This window comes from Macrotis lagotis, chromosome 8 (genome assembly GCF_037893015.1).
Source record: "Macrotis lagotis isolate mMagLag1 chromosome 8, bilby.v1.9.chrom.fasta, whole genome shotgun sequence".
NCBI lineage: Eukaryota > Metazoa > Chordata > Mammalia > Peramelemorphia > Peramelidae > Macrotis > Macrotis lagotis.
In genome coordinates this window covers 131662210-131682222 of record NC_133665.1, presented here as the reverse complement: position 1 = coordinate 131682222, position 20013 = coordinate 131662210, and the positions used below count along the sequence as shown (strand labels likewise).

General features: G+C 37.9%; 1 protein-coding gene across 3 annotated transcripts in view; it reads right to left on the bottom strand.

Annotated features, from left to right (window-relative positions):
* Nucleotides 1-3121: 3121 nt before the first annotated feature.
* The window catches only part of NUP210 (nucleoporin 210), a 178069-nt gene continuing 161177 nt past the window's right edge, over nucleotides 3122-20013 (bottom strand). For all 3 annotated transcript variants that reach the window (XM_074198373.1, XM_074198375.1, XM_074198374.1), the window contains 7 exons: nucleotides 19608-19731; nucleotides 16483-16629; nucleotides 14654-14904; nucleotides 9450-9666; nucleotides 8752-8847; nucleotides 8589-8672; nucleotides 3122-5091 (listed from right to left, as the gene is read on the bottom strand). In XM_074198373.1, coding sequence (XP_074054474.1) covers nucleotides 4991-5091; nucleotides 8589-8672; nucleotides 8752-8847; nucleotides 9450-9666; nucleotides 14654-14904; nucleotides 16483-16629; nucleotides 19608-19731 — 1020 coding nt within the window. In that variant the 3' untranslated portion in view covers nucleotides 3122-4990. The remainder of the gene's footprint in view (nucleotides 5092-8588; nucleotides 8673-8751; nucleotides 8848-9449; nucleotides 9667-14653; nucleotides 14905-16482; nucleotides 16630-19607; nucleotides 19732-20013) is intronic.

The window sequence follows — 20013 nt, the reverse complement described above, 5'->3', positions numbered from 1 at the left end:
TAAAGTCCCTCTTAAATGTTAAGCAGATTAACTCCATTGACCTCTCTCCCAAAAGCAGTTTTTTTTAAATGTCCCCCACAGCACTTTTCTGAGGCAGTGTCTATGCAATCAATTAGCCAAAGGGTAGAGTTGCTCTTTATTTCATGCGCTAGCACCTTTGAAAGTGGTTATTACATATGTTTTTACAACCAGCTATGTTACATCCCTCCCATGGAAACCAAGATAGGCTGGGCAAGGTGGCATCTTGAATGATGGCAGGGAGGGCATTGGATAGACTGTCAGGAAGGTCTTATTCTTCCTACACCTGGGTAAAGAGCAGGGCAAGGGCGGCAGGCAACCTTTCTTTGGCTCCTTGGTTCTTCCCCTCACTTGAATTCCTTGGAAGCTGGATGACTCCCAATTTTGCTGATCTGCAGTGGGGAGAACTGACCGGTTCTAATATAGGAAGGCAGAGGAAATCAGCATTTATTTAGGGTTTACTATACCCCAGATATTGTACCAAGTGTCTTACAGATATTCTCTTTTGATCCTCACTACAACCCTGTGAAGTAGGTGCTTTTATGAACATCATTTTATAATTGAGGAAATGGAGGCAAACAGGTTAGGTGACTTGCTCAGAGTCACACAAACCAGTAATTATCTGAGGTCAGATTTGAATTCTGGAAGATGAAGCTTCTCTAAAGGGCCAGTGCTCTGTTTATTTTACCACCTTGATAGGGCCTGCTTGGTTAAAACTTGGTGAGGGTGAGGGAGAGGGAGAATGAAGAGAGAAACCATCAATATGAAAACTTTTTAAAGGCAGACAAGCTTTACTTTTTCATTTTATCTGTTTCATTTAGTATGCATACTGCCAGGAACATAAGTACTTAATATTAAAGTGACTGATTTCCTGGATTTGTTCTTTCATTTCACATTTGGAGGCGGGTCTAGAATCAGAAAGACATGAATTCAAATCCTTTATCAGATAGTTATTAGCTGTGTGACCTTGGTCAAGTTACTAACCTCTGCTTGCTTCAGTTGTCTCAACTATAAAATAAAATAAAATTAATTACAATACCTAACTCTTCTGAGGTTATCTCAAATGAGATATTTGCAAATGGCTTAGCACAGGTCCTTCATAAATGCTTGCTTCTTCCTCCCCACTCCCATCTTCCACCGTTTCCCCTTTCCATTCTTCCTTTTTCCATCTTTCCCTCCCTTCCATCCCTTCCTTCTTCTACCCTTCCCTCCATTTTCTTCTTACTTCCTCCACCTCTCCCTCTCTTCTTCTTCTTCCTTCCTTAAGTACCCCAAAGGGATTTGTGATCTCAACATGAGGAGAGGCAGATGTCAGCCCATCCATTTCTGCTTGTTCACAGCTAATTTTGGCTTTCCACTGGGGGTGCATCCAAAGGACTAGAAGCCTTCCTTTTTTTCTCCTGACAATTGGGAAGACACTAATTATATCACACAGATGGTCCAGTGGTTATCCTTCATTTTCCCATTTGACTCATCCATCTTTTTCCTGTTCATTTCTTTGAAAACATCCTTTACTCCAATTTATCCCTGATTTGTTTAAGATGGGTTGTAACCTATTCACAATCATCACTCCAAGTCCCTTTCCATTGCCCTCTGGGAGGAGACTTTCAGTCCTGTGGAGGCAGTTGTGGTTGACCATTCCTCATTCCAGAATTGCCTCTTTGCCTCTGCCTCAGTCTTCCTCTCCATTTAAGATTTAGCCCAGTCAACATCATTTTCATGAAGTTTTTCCTGATTCAACTGCTAGCACATCCCTCTCATATTACCTTATAATTAACTATTTTGAATAATTATTAACTTTAGTTTTATAATGAATATATTTATATAAGAATTTGTTCCTTCCCATTAGAATGTATAATCATTTCTATTAGGGAAGCAAAAGCATATGAATAAGCCAAGAAAATCCCATATAGGGTCACAAAGAGTTAGACATGATGAAAAATGACTGAATAATGAGAATAAAATGGAAATTTGGTTGGTATCTACCATTCACTGAGCTAATAGTCTCATCTGATAGTATCAATTCCCTCTTTAAACTTGGATCTTCAGTCCCTAGCACACTGTAGGCTCTTAATCCTTGATGATTAGTGCTATGACTTGCAAGCCTACACAATCTTTAGAAACATAAAGTACTAGCTAAGTGAGTTATTTTGTATATATAACACTTTTTCCCCCAATTGTTTTCTGAAGTCTGAACAACTGGCAAAACAATAAAATGTAGACTTTTGTCAATTTTTAAAGTTTAAATGCTCACACTGAAAAATTAATAATTGGCTCTTCAGGCTAACTCCAAGATATCTCTGGCTCTTCTTCAAGTGAGGTCTTTAGGAAAGCTGATGATTACTTGGTAGCTGTTTTGGAAAGGAGACTCATTTACTGACTTCCACTCATCATGCCTTTGGTGAGGATAGGGCAAGACAGGTGATGCATTGGATTGGGTGCACAGACTAGAATCAGGAAATCTCATCTCCCTGAGTTCAAATCTGGCCTCAGACACTTACCAGATATTTGACTCCCAGACAAGTAATTTAACCCTATTTGCCTTAGTCTCCTCAGCCATAAAATGAGTAGCTGAAGGAAATGGCCAACCACTCCAGTATCTCTGCAAGAAAATAGGGTCACAAAGAGTTGGACATGATAGAAAAATGATTGAATAACAAGAGTGGAAATTTGGTTGGTAATGAATGTAATGCTTAGCTCTTCTTTAATAGCTTCAGAAATGCTCCCAAAGTAATAGGCAAAGCAAGTTAGAGATGACAACATGGTCTCACAGAATGAATGTTAGCTAGGAAGACCGACAACCTGAGCCTGGATCTGAGTGCCATTCTTGGCTACCTTTTGCAATTTAGACAAATCACAATTTCTCCGGTCCTGGTGGTGTGACCTGAAAGATTAAGAGTTGAATTTCCCAGTCTGTAGAATTGCTTTCAGCCCCAACCTTCTATGATAGTAGAATATGAATTTATCTCCTCAGTGTTTAGCACAGGACCTGAGACATGGCAGACATTTAATAAATGCCTTCTGATGGACCGATATGATCTTTGCACTTTGGCTCTCTGTTAAGTGCAGTCCATAATAAAGAGTCAGTAAGGATCACACCTGATTAAAGAATCTTTAATCCAGCTTTATTCAATAAAGCAAGTAGAAATGCTCATATTTACATCCAAATTGTCAGTTTCAAGATCATTTAGTACACAAGGCACAATTCTTCCTTCCTTATGCAATGGAAAATAAATTATTTAACCCAACTTTGAAGGAAGAGGGTGACATCATACTGCCTTCTCAATGGTTAATTAATATATATATATATATATACATATATATATATATGTATATATATATATATATATATATATATATATATATTTAAGAAAGACAACAGAGAGTGTCACAGAGACCATCATTATATAAATCCATAGTTCTAAAGGGGACCTAAAAGAACATCTCCATATTTGGTACCTTCTCTACTGGAAAAGGACAAGTGGATTTTCTGACCATGGTGTGGTCACATTCTGAGAAAAAAAAATCTACTTTTAGAAGGGCCTCTGCCCACTCAGTCGGTGGTCATCACTCTATGGACAAAGACAAACATAGTCATATTTTAAAAACTCACAGTCTCAAGGATGAGTAGTTATATTTCTGAGTGCTTTATGTCAATAACTAAGAAGGAAATTTCTTCCAGGATCAAGTTAACATTTCTAGCTTCTGAATGGGGTTCTGAATTTATTGCTGGGGTTGTCTTCCCCATACCCCACCAAGGTCCCTAACCCTTTCTCAATCTCCCCCCATTCCCTCAGGCTTTCCAGCCATTGTCTTCTCCCCAAGGGGCTTCTCTGGCCTGAAACAAATTGCCCCGCTCCCCTACTCCTCCTCCTCCTGTCCCCTGATCTAGAAGAGTTCAGTGCACATTGAAGGGAGACCAGCAAATCCCAGTAATTAGCCAGAGGCTCCCAGAAAAAGGATGGTCATCTTTTTACAGTGGAGAAAGGCAGAGGCTCAAGGTCTGCTGAGGTACTTGGATGGCTGAGTGAAATAAAAAAAATACAACTACAACTTTGTGCTTCAACTGGACAAAACAGCAACTTAAGTTAAAGGAAAAAAGCCCTAAACACAGGCCATCCTTCTGATCTAAGTGTTTCCTGAATAATGAAAGCACCATCCTTGTACTAAGAAGACACCAACTAAGTTATTTCTAGCATGAGATGCCTGCGACACAGGGCTGAAGATAACAGTGGTCACATTAATACTTATTTTTTTTCCCTTTTTAAACACAGAAGACAGACTCTATTCACATTTGCAAAGGAAAAGAAATGCCCATTTCCAAATGATAATCATTCTGAGTCACATTGTAAGGCTAAAATATTGAGAGCACCCAAGAGGGCAGTGCATTCCTGAGACTCAAAAAGAAAACTGAGGCCTTCAGAACATAGGATATTCACATTTTTTTTTCCATTTCACTACTTCTCTTACTTAGCAACCTTGCTAAGGGGGAAGTAGTTTTCACAGGGAGAAAATGAAATGCAAAAAAGTTCCTTCTGCAAGATGCATGCCCTACCACATTAGATATTTTTGCTTTCTCTACCAGACTTTAAATGAAGCCTCTTACTGCCCCAAGCATGTGAAATAGCACGATTTTAGTGACACGAGGGGAAAAAAAAGGAGCATCATCCAGGAACCCTGAGCAACCTGTGCCTAAAACCAAAGACTGATACAGAGAGTTTCTAAGACTTTAAGAACCTATGGGAATATGGAAAAGAACTATGCATTTTTTAAAAAAGGAAGCTAAAAAGCAAGGGTTAAAACACAGAACTATCAAATCCTGACATATTAGATCCAACCTGAGATTTACTCCAATCTCATCGGGATGTCTCCAGTGTGATACATTTATCTGATTAATATTAAAGGCACTAAATTCTTTCTGTGTTTTCTTCGAATGGTTGTCTTCTCTGGGGCCAGCTTCTTTCATCCGACTTTAATGGGAAGCGTAATCAGGGCTCCAGAGCCTGGAGGGTGGACTGGTTTTTCGATTGTGGGGCAGAGTGCTGAAAGGTATCGGAGGGAGAGCAACAAAACCTAGGATAAAAAGAGGAGGAGTGACTTGCTGCAGCAGCTGACCATACACAGGAACACAGAGGTTGAAGGAAATCAGTTGTTGAAAATTGTTTTCACTAATAGAGCTTTTCCTGGATCATTATTTTTATAATCAGATGATTTCCCTCACATTCCTCCATGACCTCATGAATTTATGACATGATGAAATGGCCAGATAGTATATGTTCACGGAAATTTAGCTCATGTAAATAAAAAAAATGTGATATCATTATCTTAGACTTCATTTATTTTATTAAGTCTAATAGGACATAACTTCGTATCATGTAGTCTCATACTCAAAGAAGATTCTGAGATGGTTTCCCCCAGTGTTGCTAATTTCAAATAGTATAAGATTTGCCTATTCAGGCAAACCAGACCAGGAGTCAGGAGATCTAGGTACCTTTCCCAGTTCTATCTCTAACTTGCTGTGGGAATTGGGGCAGTCACTTTCCTGTTCTAGTCATCAGATTCCTATATGTAAAGTCCTGAGCATAGTGCTAGGAGAACTTGTCTTAGTAGCTTACTTAATAAATAGTGGTTGCTTAATAAATGGTTAATAAATAGGTTGAATAAATCTAAGAGAGGTTGGAATAGATGGTCTCTAAGATTCCTTCCAGATCTTCCAGTTTGCAATTCCATGGCTCTCTTCTCTTGACCTCCCTGTCTAGATTTTGGCTGTGGTTTAGTATTGCAGTGTTCTGGAGCTAATGGGCCCAATTCATGGCTGGTCAATGAAGTCTGAATTCATTAACTACCTACTAAGAATAATGTTCTCCAGTCCACAGACACAATGAAAGAGAACCTTTCTCCCTGAACTTTAGAAACATTGTCATTTAGAATCATCTGATTATTAGTACTGCAGGGGCTTTTCTTGAGATCATCTAGCCCAGGGATTCTTAACCTGGTGTGTATGAACTTGCTTCTTGAAAATATTTGATAACATTTTCAATTTATTTATTTTTTTTTAGTAAATCCTATGTGTTTTATTTTACACTTAAAAACATTGTTCTAAGAAGGGACCCATATTCATCAGGGAACCATGACACAAAGGTCAAAAGCTCTGAGCTATTCCCTCATTTTAGAGAGGGAGAAACTGAGGCCCACAGAAGGGAAGTAACTTGCTCAAGGTCACACAGAACTAGTGGCAGAGTTGGGATGAGACTCCAGGTTTCTTGGTTTCTAATTGCCTTTGTATTATACCATGCTGGAAAGATGCCAGAGAGTTGAACAAGATTTAATTTTGTTTCAAGCTGGTAAGTAGGCCTTCCCAGGGGAAAAGAACCTACATGTGGCTATGTTGGGGCTTCAATGTTTACTGGCATTGTCAAGCATTTTGTCAATTTGTTTAAGAATGATTCTCAGAAAGGCTCTTCTGCAAACATTTAATGTTCCTCATGAGACTCGGGCAGTGCCATGGAGCACCTTGAGTGCATGAGATACACGTCTCCAAGCAAGTCTTCCAGAAAGGCTGGCTTAAATATAACCACCGATCATGATAGCCTTCAGGGTGTGCTCAGAAGCTTCCTTTTGCACCATTTCTGAATTGTCCTATCCCATGAAAGCTCTCAGAGTTCACCAGATCCATTAATATTTTTCATTTTTTTGTCTTTCACATTTATTTTTCAAGGATTCTTATCAAGTTTGCATTGATCAGAAAGGTTCAACTAGTTCTCCCCTTTCATCTTCCAAATGACTTGGGTTCACTGAAGTCAGTCAGTCAACAAATCTTTATAAGGAATACAAAGAAAGGCAAAACAAACACACACACATACACACACACAACCCCCAATCCCTGCTCTCAAGGAACTATCAGTCCAATGGGGCAGAATACATGCAAACAATTACATACAGACATGGTACAGAAAATATAAATCAGAGTGGAAGGATATATTCAGAGGGATGGCAAAAGAAATAAGGAGACAGATGTCGGGAGAGGTTTGGATAGCACCAAAAGTAATAGTTAGTAGCATTTCACTAGAGGATATTAAGAGCCCTTGGACACTGTTTGAGGGAATCAGTCCACTAAGATGGAGTGGAAATCTAGTATTATGGAGAGAGTATTGTGGACTTAGGAAGTCTCTAGTTTAAATCCCTCCTCAAACACTTAATAGCTGTGTGACTTTGGACGAGTCACTTAAGTTTTTCATAGCCTTTGTTGCCTTATATGTAAAGTAGCAATAATGGTATTTATTTCTTTTGTTGAAGTTCAAATGAGATAATGTATATAAAGTATTTTAGGGTAACAAATATAGGTGATTATTATTATTATTATTATTTTAAAACAAAATACTTCTGGTTATGTTTTCAAAGAATCAGTGAGTACCTCAGTGACTCTACTAAGTGAAGTCTGTAATTGATACTTAAAGAAAAACCTCCACTTCCAAATATTCTGTCGTCTTTATTTAAATGACTGGTCTTAATTCTCAGCTTCCCTTCTTTTAGTTGCTTTCAATCAAAGTCAGGATGTCTGGAAACATTTAGCATTACAATTATACCTCTAGGTTCCACTATTCCCTTTCATGTAGAAAACCCTCAAACCAACCCCCAAACCAAACAAACCCAACCCCAAAATAAAAAAAAAAGCATTGACCAAGGTAAGCTGTTAAGCCAATTTCTTAATCATGGTGAGGTTTAAGATGACAAATTTTTAATAAAGAAAACTAAATTTGTACATTTTCAAATCCCTCATTAGCAGTGTAGATAAGCTGTGTTAAGCTGTTTCTGGTACTTTTTTGTATTTGGGGATCTTTAACAGTCAAGGACATTTTCTTTGGCCAGACTGATTGCTCTCTGATCCCCAACATACTCTATGCTTTCCTGACTTCATCGTTCTGTCTTTACTTTTCTTCTGGGTCAGGAGGGCCCCTTCTCTCTTCACTTATTAAATTCTTGCTCATACGTTAAAGCCCAATACAAATATCACCTTTTCTAGAAAGGCTTCCAGTTGTGAAGGTCCTTCCCCTAAGACCTTTGTTATGTGACTATTGTATTTTGATGTTAAATATGATATAGCAGTCTTCTGTGTTGGTGCCACGTAGACCCAGTAGATTATAAACTGTCTGAGGGCAGGCATCATAGCTTATCTAAACTGTATATCTCCCCTGTACCCAGCATAATGCTCTGCATGCAGGAGGTGCTTAACTAGATGCTGGATGACTATTGAATGTTGGCTAGGTGACCTTTTTGACCAGATGACCCTTGAAATTTCTTCCAGCTCAAATCCAAGGGCATTATTTAGCGATTTGAGAAAATAGGTGCTGTTTTTCTCTTGGAACAGCAAGTGATATGTGTGCACATAACTAAATGTGTGTGTGTGTGTGTGTTGCTAAAGGTAGAATTTAGGTGCACAGCAATGAGGAAGGTGCCAGAGCTGTTGGAGAATAGATCTTGTCTCCTTTGTGGTCATTCTTCCCGTGGCAATGTCCACACTACCATACTTTTTTCTTCCCATTTATCAAACTTACCCAGGAACTACTTACTGTTAGGACTATGTGAAGGGCTGGTTCTTGGGGTAAAGGCAGGGTGAGTATTGTGCTCTTTGGGTGAGAAAACTGCATGGTAAACTGAAAGACATGCAACAGTTTATATAGATTGGGTAACATAAATGACATACAAGTTGAGAAACATATAAATATATTTTACCTATGATCATAATAGCTGTCCCTGCCAGCAGTGCAAAAAGCGTGAAGAACATGACCTGATAGGAGTCAAGAAAGTGTTGGAATAGGCTGGCTCCTTCTGTGGAATCAATTGGAAAAGAAATCTTTGTAGTTGTACAAGTTATAAATAGTGTTCCAGCACCTTAATCTACTCAAACAAGCCTTCTTTCCCTGCCCTGGGCTCACAACTATCTCCTTTGGGTAAACGTGCCTCATTTGAATCCCTTGATTTGTTCAGATTACAAATGGGAAGCCATGTGCGCTCTGAATGTGCCTGTCAGTGATATAGCTGAGGATAGATGGAACTGCCACTGAGGCTGTCACCACAGTCTAGAAATGCAAAGCTATTTTGAAAACCTGAAGTCCTGGGTTAGATTCATGAAAAATTAAGCCATAGTAGGGAAAAATTGGCACCTTTGGGCAACCACAACTGGCTGAAAAAGGAAAGAAATCTTTAGTGAGGAAGAAAGCAATTCCTTTTTTTTTTTTGCACTGGGGGAAGGAAGGGACATTGTACCTGGCATCCTCCTATCTCAGACTAATCTAACTGACTTCTAAATCAAAATTATTCCTGAAAATCTTTAAGCTTCACCTCCCTTCCCCTCAATCACCACCTTTATGCAATATAAATTAAGCAACTATCTAGTCTCCAAGGGTCACAAAGTTATGGAATGCACTTACGCTGGCCAGGGCCTCGCCTATCAGTCATATAGACCATGGTGACTGGGAGAGTGATGGATTGGTCCGTCATGGGGCTGGAAATAGTCAGTGTGGTAGATGAGGATCGTTGGCTGAGGACCATTGGATCAGAGATGCTGATGGTGTAGGTGACAAAGCTGGGCAATCCATATGACTTCTCCTTCACAAAAGCAACTACGGCTGGTGATCCAGATTTTATCTAGGAAAAGAAAAGCTTTTCTTGGGGAAAAACATATAACTTGAAAGGCATAAAATGGCGACCTGATATTCCAGGTTGAGGTTTTGTTAAGTTACACTTGTTTGGTGAAGATAATCAGATGCTTGTATTTTTTCCATCCAATAAAAAGTTCAGGATACTTCTTATCATCACCATTTTAATTAATAACAATACTAACATATAGAAATGACAAGTATGGCACAAGAAATAGTTAGCTGGGCTCAGAGTAAGAATGATACAGATTCAAACTGCAACTGAAACATATTGGGCCAGGTAAGCCTGGTCAACTTCCATTAGCTCTCAGAACCCCAGCTTAATTATCTTAAGAGAGAAATGTTACACTGAAGGAGGTAGAATTCAGAAACAAAATACTGGGGGAATACAGATAAAGGGGGGGAAGGGGAAAATAGAGACAGAGGGAAGATAGCATGGAGGGCAATAAAGAATTAGTAATCATAACTTTGAATGTGAATGGGATGAACTCTCCCTTAAAACTTAAGTGAATAGCAGAGTGGATTAAAAAACCAGACTCCTACAATCTGCTGCTTACAAGAAATTCATTTGAAACAGAGAAATACATATAGAGTAAAGGTAAAAGGTTGGAGCAAAAATATATTTTGCTTCAGCTGAAGTGAAAAAAAGCAGGGGTAGCAATCCTTATTCTCAGACAAAGCAACTGCAAAATAAGATAGCTTTAAAAGAGATAAGGAAGGAAACTTTATCCTCCTAAAAGGTACCATGGACAATAGTTATTTCAATACTGAATATATATGCACCCAATGGAATAGCATCCAAATTCTTAGAGGAGAAGCTGAAAGATCTACAGGAAGACAAAGACAGCAAAACTCTACTAGTGGGAAACCTCAACCTCCCGCTCTCAGATCTAGATAAATCAAATCATAAAATAAACAAGAAAGAAATTAAGGAGGTAAACACATTGCTAGGAAAAACTAGATATGGTAGACTTATGGAGGAAATTGAATGGGGATAGAAAGCAATATACCTTTTTCTCTGCAGTACATGAAATTTATGCAGAAATTGACCATATACCAGGGCATAAAAACCTAATGATCAACTGCAGAAAGGCAGAAACAGTGAATACATCTTTCTCAGATCACAATGCAATAAGTCATATGCAATATTGGGCCAAGGAGATATAGACCCAGAACTAATTGGAAACTGAATAACCTCATTTTAAAGAATGAGTGGACCAATAAACAAATTATTGAAAGAATTAATCATTTTATCCTAGATAATGACAATAATGAAACAACATACCAAAACCTATGGAATTCACTCAAAGTGGCTCTCAGGGGATATATTATATCTTTAAATGCTTACATGAATAAATTAGAGAAAGAGGAAATCAATGAACTAAATATGCAACTAAAAAAATTAGAGAAAGAACAAATTAAAAATCCCCAATTAAATACCAAATTAGAAATTCTAAAAATTAAAGGAGAAATTAATAAAATCAAAAGCAAAAAACTATTGAATTAATAAATAAAACCAAAAGTTGGTTTTATGAAAAAATCAATAAAATTGATAAATTTCTGGTCAATTTAATTAAAAAAAAGAAAACCAAATTGCTAGTATCATAAATGAAAAAGGTGAACTTACCACCAATGAGGAGGAAATTAAAGTAATAATTTGAAATTATTTTGCCCAACTCTATGCCAACAAATTTGACAATCTAAGTGAAATGGATGAATATTTACAAAAATATGTTGCCCAGGTTAAATGAAGAGATTAAATACCTAAACAACCCTATCTCAGAAAAAGAAATTAAACAAGAGAGAAGTGTTAAACAGAAGACAGCAAGCTGAATGCATTCAGAAAAACTCCAAAGTACAATTCAAGCTAGACTGATAGGCAACTGGGAAATATCCAGTAAAATAAAGAAAAATACAACAGAAGATAGATAATGTTAATATGTGGTTTTCTGGGACAACATGGGCCAGTAGGGATTTTTCGAGAGTTTCTATTTGAGTTTAACTTCACTATGCTAAAACTGAAACTGTAGAGAAGGAGCTAATCTTTATTTATGCAGGAAGTTCTTCCTGAGGAGAACCTTACCTATAACATCAAAAGACCAGGCTAAACTGACTCCTCAAATCAACAACAATATCAATAGTTATAGCAGGTATTGATTAATGCTTTCGCCATTTATAAAATCTGTTTCCTCCCAAAATTGCTAAGATGCATGAATGAAATGTATTAAATGTTTGTTTTCTATCAGATAAAAGAAAATCTGTCTGTCCTCTGGGAGGCTGACTTCTAAGGAGATGAACTATACATTCTTTTAGGGAGTGGTGGCCAGGGAAAGACTTCACCAAGATGGAGGGTAATGAGGAAAAAAAAAGTCCAGAGACCTAAAGGGTCTTACCTATTGTAATCCAGTGAATAAGGAAACAGATGTGGGCCTTCCACCCAGCTTTTTTGACTTCCACATTCAAAATTCTTTCCCTCTATCACCTGATATACCATAACCCTTCCTCCCCCACAGTTAATTAACAAGTTATTGTTACAGTATTTTTACACATATGATCCCATTTTATCCTTAAAACAAACCCTGAGGAAAAGTAGACAGGGGAAGGATTTTCCAACTTTGCCCAGAGTGCCTGTCATATCATATGTCAAGTGGATGGATAGATGGATAGAGTTGCCATTAGAACACAGGTCTCCTGACTTCTTCCAGGGTTTTTTTTTTTGGATCCCATGCTTAAGAATCACTTTGATTGGAAGACGTTTCTCAATGTAAAGAATATGTCAGACTTAGTGATAGGGATAAACTTGTGTGTGTGTGTGTGTGTGTGTGTGTGTGTGTGTGTGTTTTGGGGAGGAGTGTAGTGTTGTCAATTTTTATTGTTTGTATTCAGATATTTTTCTCCTAGGCAATCTTATTATGGTCTAATATAATAAAGAACTATTTTAAACAAGACAAAATTTATATGAACTCCCCCAGAATAATTCCTTCAAGAAAATTCATTTAGTCATTCAATGTTTCTTAACTATCTACTGTATGTCCAGCATTGCAAACTGTGTTCCTTTTCTTTTCTTTCTTTTTTATCCCCGGCAAGACAATGGGATTAAGTGACTTGCCCAAGGTCACATAGTTAGGGTAATTGTCAAGTATCTGAGGTCACATTTGAACTCAGGTTCTCTTGACTTCAGGACCAGTGTTCTATCCACTGTGCCACTTAGCTGCCTCAACTGTGTTCCTTTTTTTTTTAAGGTTTTTGCAAGGCAAATGGGGTTAAGTAGCTTGCCCAAGGCCACACAGCTAGGTAATTATTAAGTGTCTGATAACAGATTTGAACCTAGGTACTCCTGACTCCAGGGCCGGTGCTTTATCCACTGCACCACCAAGTTGCCCTACTGTGTTCCTTTTCGTGAGAGAGACTCATACTTGGGATGATTGCAAACTACAGCAGGGGGGATAAATTGTTCAAGGAGATCAACCTCTATAATACATGTGGTGGGGGAAAGGATCCAGATCACTAAAATCAGGGATGCTTGAAATATTAAGCATCACATACCTCACAGGGATTAAATGAGATAATGTGTCTAAAGTCTTCTGCATTAATTAGTGGTCCCTGGATAGAAAAATCTTCTTTGATCAAGGCATCCCTTATCTTAAGCAATCTGGATGAGAAGAGAAATGATCTGCATACTTATGTAGGGTGATCCGTGGAATAGGCAGGTCTACTGTCTTCCCTTCCAGATTGGGGTGTATGTGTGAGGAGGGTGGGGTATGCGGTATGCAGTGTAGGGTGTATGTGTGTGGTGTGGTATGCAGTATGCAGTATGCAGTGTGTGTGTGTGTGTGTGTGTGTGTGTGTGTGGAGTGGGATACCGCTTTATCCAGCAAAGACCTGGTTCTTCCCCTTTAGCCCTACCTCCAAACCTCGAACACAGAACCAAAAAAAAAAAAAAAAATTGAGAAAATAAAAAGATTTAAAAGACTAACTACTAAGAACCATTTAAGGAAATACTTTATCTTGTTATTAGATGTGAGCAAATGCTCGTTCCCTTCTCTTCCCCGTGTGGCTATGGGTAAGTCACTTTATCTTGATGAACCTCCCACTGTGAAATAAGGATAAATAGTGCTGATGCTATAACAACCTCTTGGGAGCTGCTATGAGGAAAGTCCTTTCCAAACAATAAAGCACTACATAATTCATATAAGTATGCATGCATATGTACATGTTACATATGACATGCATATGCATGTACCAATCATAATAATAATGACATTCAAGAATACTACAACATGCCTCTTTTCCTTCCTTTGTGTCTATGCAGAGTCTTTTGGTGGTTTATTGAGTAGCTACTCAAGAAATTCAATAAATTGACTATTACAAAGGTTCTTCTTAGCATATTTTGAAAAATTTGGTCTCAGAACAATCTGTACAGATTTGCATATTCCAAAAATAACTGAACAAGTTATGATATGTAATTGTAATGTCACATTATTTTGTGCTAAAAGTTAGACTGGATATGAAGAATTTAAAGAAATAGAAGATTTGTATGACTTGATGCAGAGAAAAGAAAGCAATTCCCAAAAAACAATTATCCACCATGACTATATAAGTGAAGACAATGCTGGTGCAAACAAAATTCAGGCCATATGTAATGGGGAATATTGATCCAGATCAGTAAAGCATATATAATTCTGTTCAGCTGAGAAATGGTAAAGTAGAAAAACAGTTCCATGTACTGTCATGTCAGTTGCAAATACTCTATTATGTATTTTTGATCAACTTTTTATGGGAAGATATGGGGAGATGTCTTTTATTATAAATTATACATCAAAAATTTCACAACAGACATATGTAAAAATCAAGTGTGGGATTTTGATTGACATTAATTAAATATTCTAAAATTCCCTACACTTGCCTAAAATTAGAAATTCACTCTTAAAAACAAAAGAAAACAAAAGAACAGCAGAAAACCAAAACCCACTCACCTCAAGATTCTCAAGAATCTCCATGGCTCCAAATATTTTGACCTCTGAGCTCATATAGTGGTTACTTAAGATGATTTCTGTTTGGTCAGCATAAAGTCCAGGGTTGAAGGGTACTTCAGCACTGATCTGTTCTCCAGAGAAATGGCTGTCTTGGAGTGAAGCTGTCACCATAAGAGCTGTCTTCCTCATGCTGAGGTGTTTGAGCTGCTTGTCAGTCAGCCTGTGCATCATGATGGAACAGGTGTACTGGCCTGGAGCAATGAGAGTTTCAGACCTTATATGCAGCACACGCTAAATGGTTAGACACACCAGGTTTGAATCCCTGGCACCTTCAGTGGTGATAAGTCTTGTCATCTATTGCAGCATTTCTGACTGGTTAAGTGATTCTAGGCAACTCTCTAAGAGAATGTCAAATGGCTTTGGTAGATGGAAGTTTTCTCACATGGTAATTCTCTAGACTGAGAAAACACAGATCCAATCCTTCTCCCTCTCCTATGATGACATTTTTGATCAGCACAGTTCTCTGGCATAGACAGGAGCTGGTGCTTAATAAATGCTTGTTTACTGACTGGCTGCTATCTTGTCATCATGCCCAATTAATCACCAATTCCCAGCATTCCTACCTCCATTTATATCCACTCCTTTATTTCCACTGCATCCTATCAGGACTCAAAACCTTGAGTCCCTTACCTCTCAGACAGGAGGTAGATAGGACATTTCATCATTATCCTCTGCTGGGATAAAATGTTACACATACACTCTGGCCAAAAGGAATCTACACCCTGTTCTATGAGTACATGCTATCTTCATGTTTTTGACCATCTAGACTGTTTCCCAGTCTCTACTTAATGAAAGTCTACCTGTTTTATAAAGCCTAGATCAGATGCCACTTTACCTAGGATATCCTCTCTCTAATCCATTCAAATTGGAAATGATCTCTGCATCTCGAGAACACTTTTTGCACTTGTATTTGGATTCACTAATTATCTGTATAATTGTCTTAGTACCTTTCCCGGATTTTAATTCTCCTTGAGGATCCAGAGTATGTCGTAGACATCTGTATCACCCTTAAGGCTCAGCACAAAGTAGCCACTTAATAATTTCTGAATTAATTCATTTAGTGCCATGATATTTGATGGGTAGCTTACTGTCTGCCAGACTTGATGTTAGCTGCTGGGTAAATATGATAAAGTCCTTGGCAATCAGGAAAACCACTGAGAAATAAAAGTTTATGTCAAAATGACTTCTGTCCAGTTGCCAGTGTTGTTAAAGATCTGTATCTTCTGCCAGCTGAGGCACAGTGATGGAAGGGAGAAGCAGCCAGCTGCCAGGTACATTTCCATACCTAGACTTTCTAGGAGCTAGACCCTGACCTTGCTGAGTTCTCAGAGTTTGCTTGTGACTCAGCAAGAGTCAACTTTTTCCTTACTGGTCATCTAGGATTCAGATGTCACTAGGCAGATCCCAGATCTTCTCTAAGCAAGCTGGTAGCATTTATGCAATGTCTGCTGCCACTAGGTACCCCTCTAAACCAAGGTATTTTGGAGAATCACAGCAAGAGTTCTCAGACTAATTCCTCAGAATCACCACAATAGCAATGCTAAAGATGACAGAGTATCAGACATTTTAAGAAAAATAAATTCCCTATGGCAGCAGCACTGAGCCATGAACCCAAGTGCCAACATGAATTTCCTCAGGTTGAATTATCAGAAATATAGACCTATTTGGGTAGATGGTTTCTGTGAACAAGAAGTCCCATGTCTTGATATTTCCTCAAATTATAACTACTGCCAGTGACAATGTCAATGTTCAGAGTTTGGCAAGTTTACCTAGAGATGCATCAAATCCAGGTTCTGTAGTGAAAATGTCATATGCTGGAAAATCGAATACTTCCTGGTTGAACTGGAGCTGACAGCTGATGAGGGTTTCAGGGTGAAGTTCAACAATGGTTTCCACCTGGACTGGTGAGCATTCTCCTAGAGACAACAAGTTGGAGTATGAGAAGGAGACAAGAATAGCTCTGATGCTGGCAGTCTCCCTCCATGCATTCTCAGACTTGTGGGCTAACTCTTTCTTTATCTACATCCACTTCTCCCCATTCCAAGCTCATACTGTTTTCTAGATAAGGACAGGATAGGACCTCAGGTCTCCTAATGTAGATCAGCACTTTTTTTACATTTTAAAGTAGCAATCCTAACTTTTTGGTCTCAGACCCCTTTTATTTTCAGTTCCAGACTCTTTCTTCCCCTTCTCACCCTCCTTCACCCTTTGAAAGGCAAGAAACAATATCTACTACAAAAAGAAGTCATGAAAATAAATTTCCACATTAGCCATGTTCTAGAAAAAAAAGAAAAATATGCTTCAATCTGCACTTTGAGTTCCTCAGTCTTTCCTCTGAAGGTAGAGAGTATTTTCTTTTATCATGTATCCTTTGGAATTGTGGAAGGTCAGTGTATTGATCAGAGTTATTATATCTTTTACAATTGATTAATTTTACAGAAATGCTCTTACTATAAACTCTTTAAACCTTTAAACTCTTAAAAATTACAGAGAACTCCAAAGAGATTTTGTTCATGTAAGCTATAATCAGTCATTTATTGTATTAGAATATTTTAGTAATATTTTGAAAATAATTTTGATCTCTCAGACTTCCTGAAAGGATCTCAGGACCACACACTTTGAGAATCACTGCCTAAGAGTCTTAGAAAGTTGCCTAAGCCCCATGTGGTTAAGTGACAGGGCCAGGGGCACACAGCTAGTATGTGACAAAGATGTTTTTTTTTCCTGGCTCCAAGGCCAATTGGCTCTATAGCTACTACATTCTCTTGTCTCCAAATGTTTTCTAAGCAAGTCTTATTTTTTAGAATTCATTTATTTATTTATTTTGAATTTTACAATTTTTCCCCCATTCTTGCTTCCCTCTCCCCACCCCCACAGCAGGCAATCTGTTAGTCTTTACATTGTTTCCATGGTATAGACTGATCAAAGTTGAATGTGATGAGAGAGAAATCATATCCTTAAGGAAAAAAAATAAAGTATAAGAGATAGAAAAATTATATAATAAGGTAACTTTTTAAAAAATTAAAGGTAATAGTCTTTGGTCTCTGTTCAAACTCCACAATTCTTTCTCTGGATACAGATGGTATTCTCCATTGCAGATATTCTAAAATTGTCCCGGATTGTTGCACTGATGGAATGAACGAGTCCATCAAGGTTGATCATCACCCCCATGTTGCTGTTAGGGTGTACAATGTTCTTCTAGTTCTGGTCATCTCACTCAGCATCAGTTCATGCAAATCCCTCCAGGATTCCCTGAATTCCCATCCCTCCTGGTTTCTAATAGAACAATAGTGTTCCATCACATACATATACTACAGTTTATTAAGCCATTCCCCAATTAATGGACATTCCCTCAATTTCCAATTCTTTGCCACTACAAACAGGGCTGCTATGAATATTTTTGTACAAGTGATGTTTTTACCCTTTTTATAATCTCTTCAGGGCATAGACCCAGTAGTAGTATTTCTGGATCAAAGGGTATACACTATCACAGCTCTATTAATCAGAAGTTGTGATTCCAAATTTAAGCAAGTCTTATTATAACAAGGGTGAGCAACAGTATTACTGAAAGTTCTATAATGATAGCAGAGTTTATGAAAGGAAGGGATTAAATTGCTGTCAGGTGTGTAGGTCAGACTGAATCACTGATAATTTCAGCATCATTCTAGATCTTGTACCTCATGCATGAGGCTGTTCAATGAGCTCCAGTAATGCATTCTTTTTTTTCTGTCATCCAGAAAGAGGGAGAATTTATTTCTGGACACCAATAGGACAATAGTTCTCCAATAATACACTAAATATCATTTCAACAACAACCAAATGTCATGCACTTATACTATGTTGAAGAAAAAAAAGGCCACAGTGATACAATAAAGTCTGGTTCATTAATCAGAACAAGAATGATGATATTTAATTTTACCAGTTAAGTGACTTTGACAACAGTATTTTTTCCAGTTGTTGTCAAGGTTGGTGATCGGCAAGAGAGAACAGGTTTAGTGGTGGTAGAGTCACTTTAAAAAAAAGTTAATTATAAAAATCAAAAGTTGCTAGAAGCTTGTTGGTTTATTTCCAGAACCATCTATTGCAAGAAAGAGCTTTCCTTTAGCAGCTGTGAGATTGAAATGCATCTTTTGTTCAAAAGTGACAAATTTCATCCTATCCACTTGGTATACAAATATCCTGCCAAGTTTCCACATGAAACATAATATCCAATTAATCCAAAAAGGAGAACCAAAGCTAGCAGAAAGTTAGATGAATTCTCCAAGTTCTCTCTCTCATTCTCTTTGTCAATAGGGTCAGGAGATATCTGAGTTCTGCCTCTTGGGGTCTGGAGTCTCAGTTTTCTCATTTGAAAACAACTGATAAAAACCCTCCCATTACAAGGTTCATCAAATCACAAATTCAGGGCTGGAAGAAACCTTAGATAAGAAGTCCATCAAATCCAACAGCTAATAAGACTGAGACATCAAGAGATCAAGTAATCTTCACAGAGTCAAACAACTTTTAAATATCTAAATCAAAATCTTAACCCAGGTTTTCTAGACCATTCCAAATACAGGGTCCTATATACTATACAATGATGCCATTCAATCTTAACACATCTGAGCTGCAATCAAGTATGAGTTATGAGTATTCTAATTATTAATGATAATACTAAAACATGAATTCCTAGAAAATCACAACTATCCACCACTTTAATAGAACTTTATGGAATCCATCACTTTACTAACTGTGTGACCATATCCAAGATGCTTCTCTCTAAGCCTCAATTTTCTCCCCCCGAAATGGGGATAGCATGACTTGCATTATACAACTCTCAGGGTTATTGCAAGAAAAATGCTATATAAACATGATGGCACCACATAGAAATGTTATTCATTAGCATGAGCATTACCTCTCAGATTGGTGGTTCTTTCTCCAGTTACAACTATTACTTTGGAAGCAGTGATACCTTGAAAGTTGGTTGGGATGCCGCTGACATAGGTGGCCACAATCCTTTGAGGGGTACTAATCCAGACCTGGAGAATAAACCAAAAAAGCAAAGACCTCAACACCAAGCCACACAATTGACTACTGCAAAATCCACCTTGCCCTCTGAAGGCCACGTCAAACAAGCAGAAATTAAAGCAGGACAACTTTCTGTAAGGTGGAAATTGATTTTCACCAGGAATCATGGGTCTCCTAGTTTCTCATAAAAGTGATGTTTATTCAGTTTGGTAAATTGGTTTTCAACAAAGGGAAGAAAAGATCATCTTATTTTATTACCATTATTACCATAATTTGAAATAAGACAGAGCGTT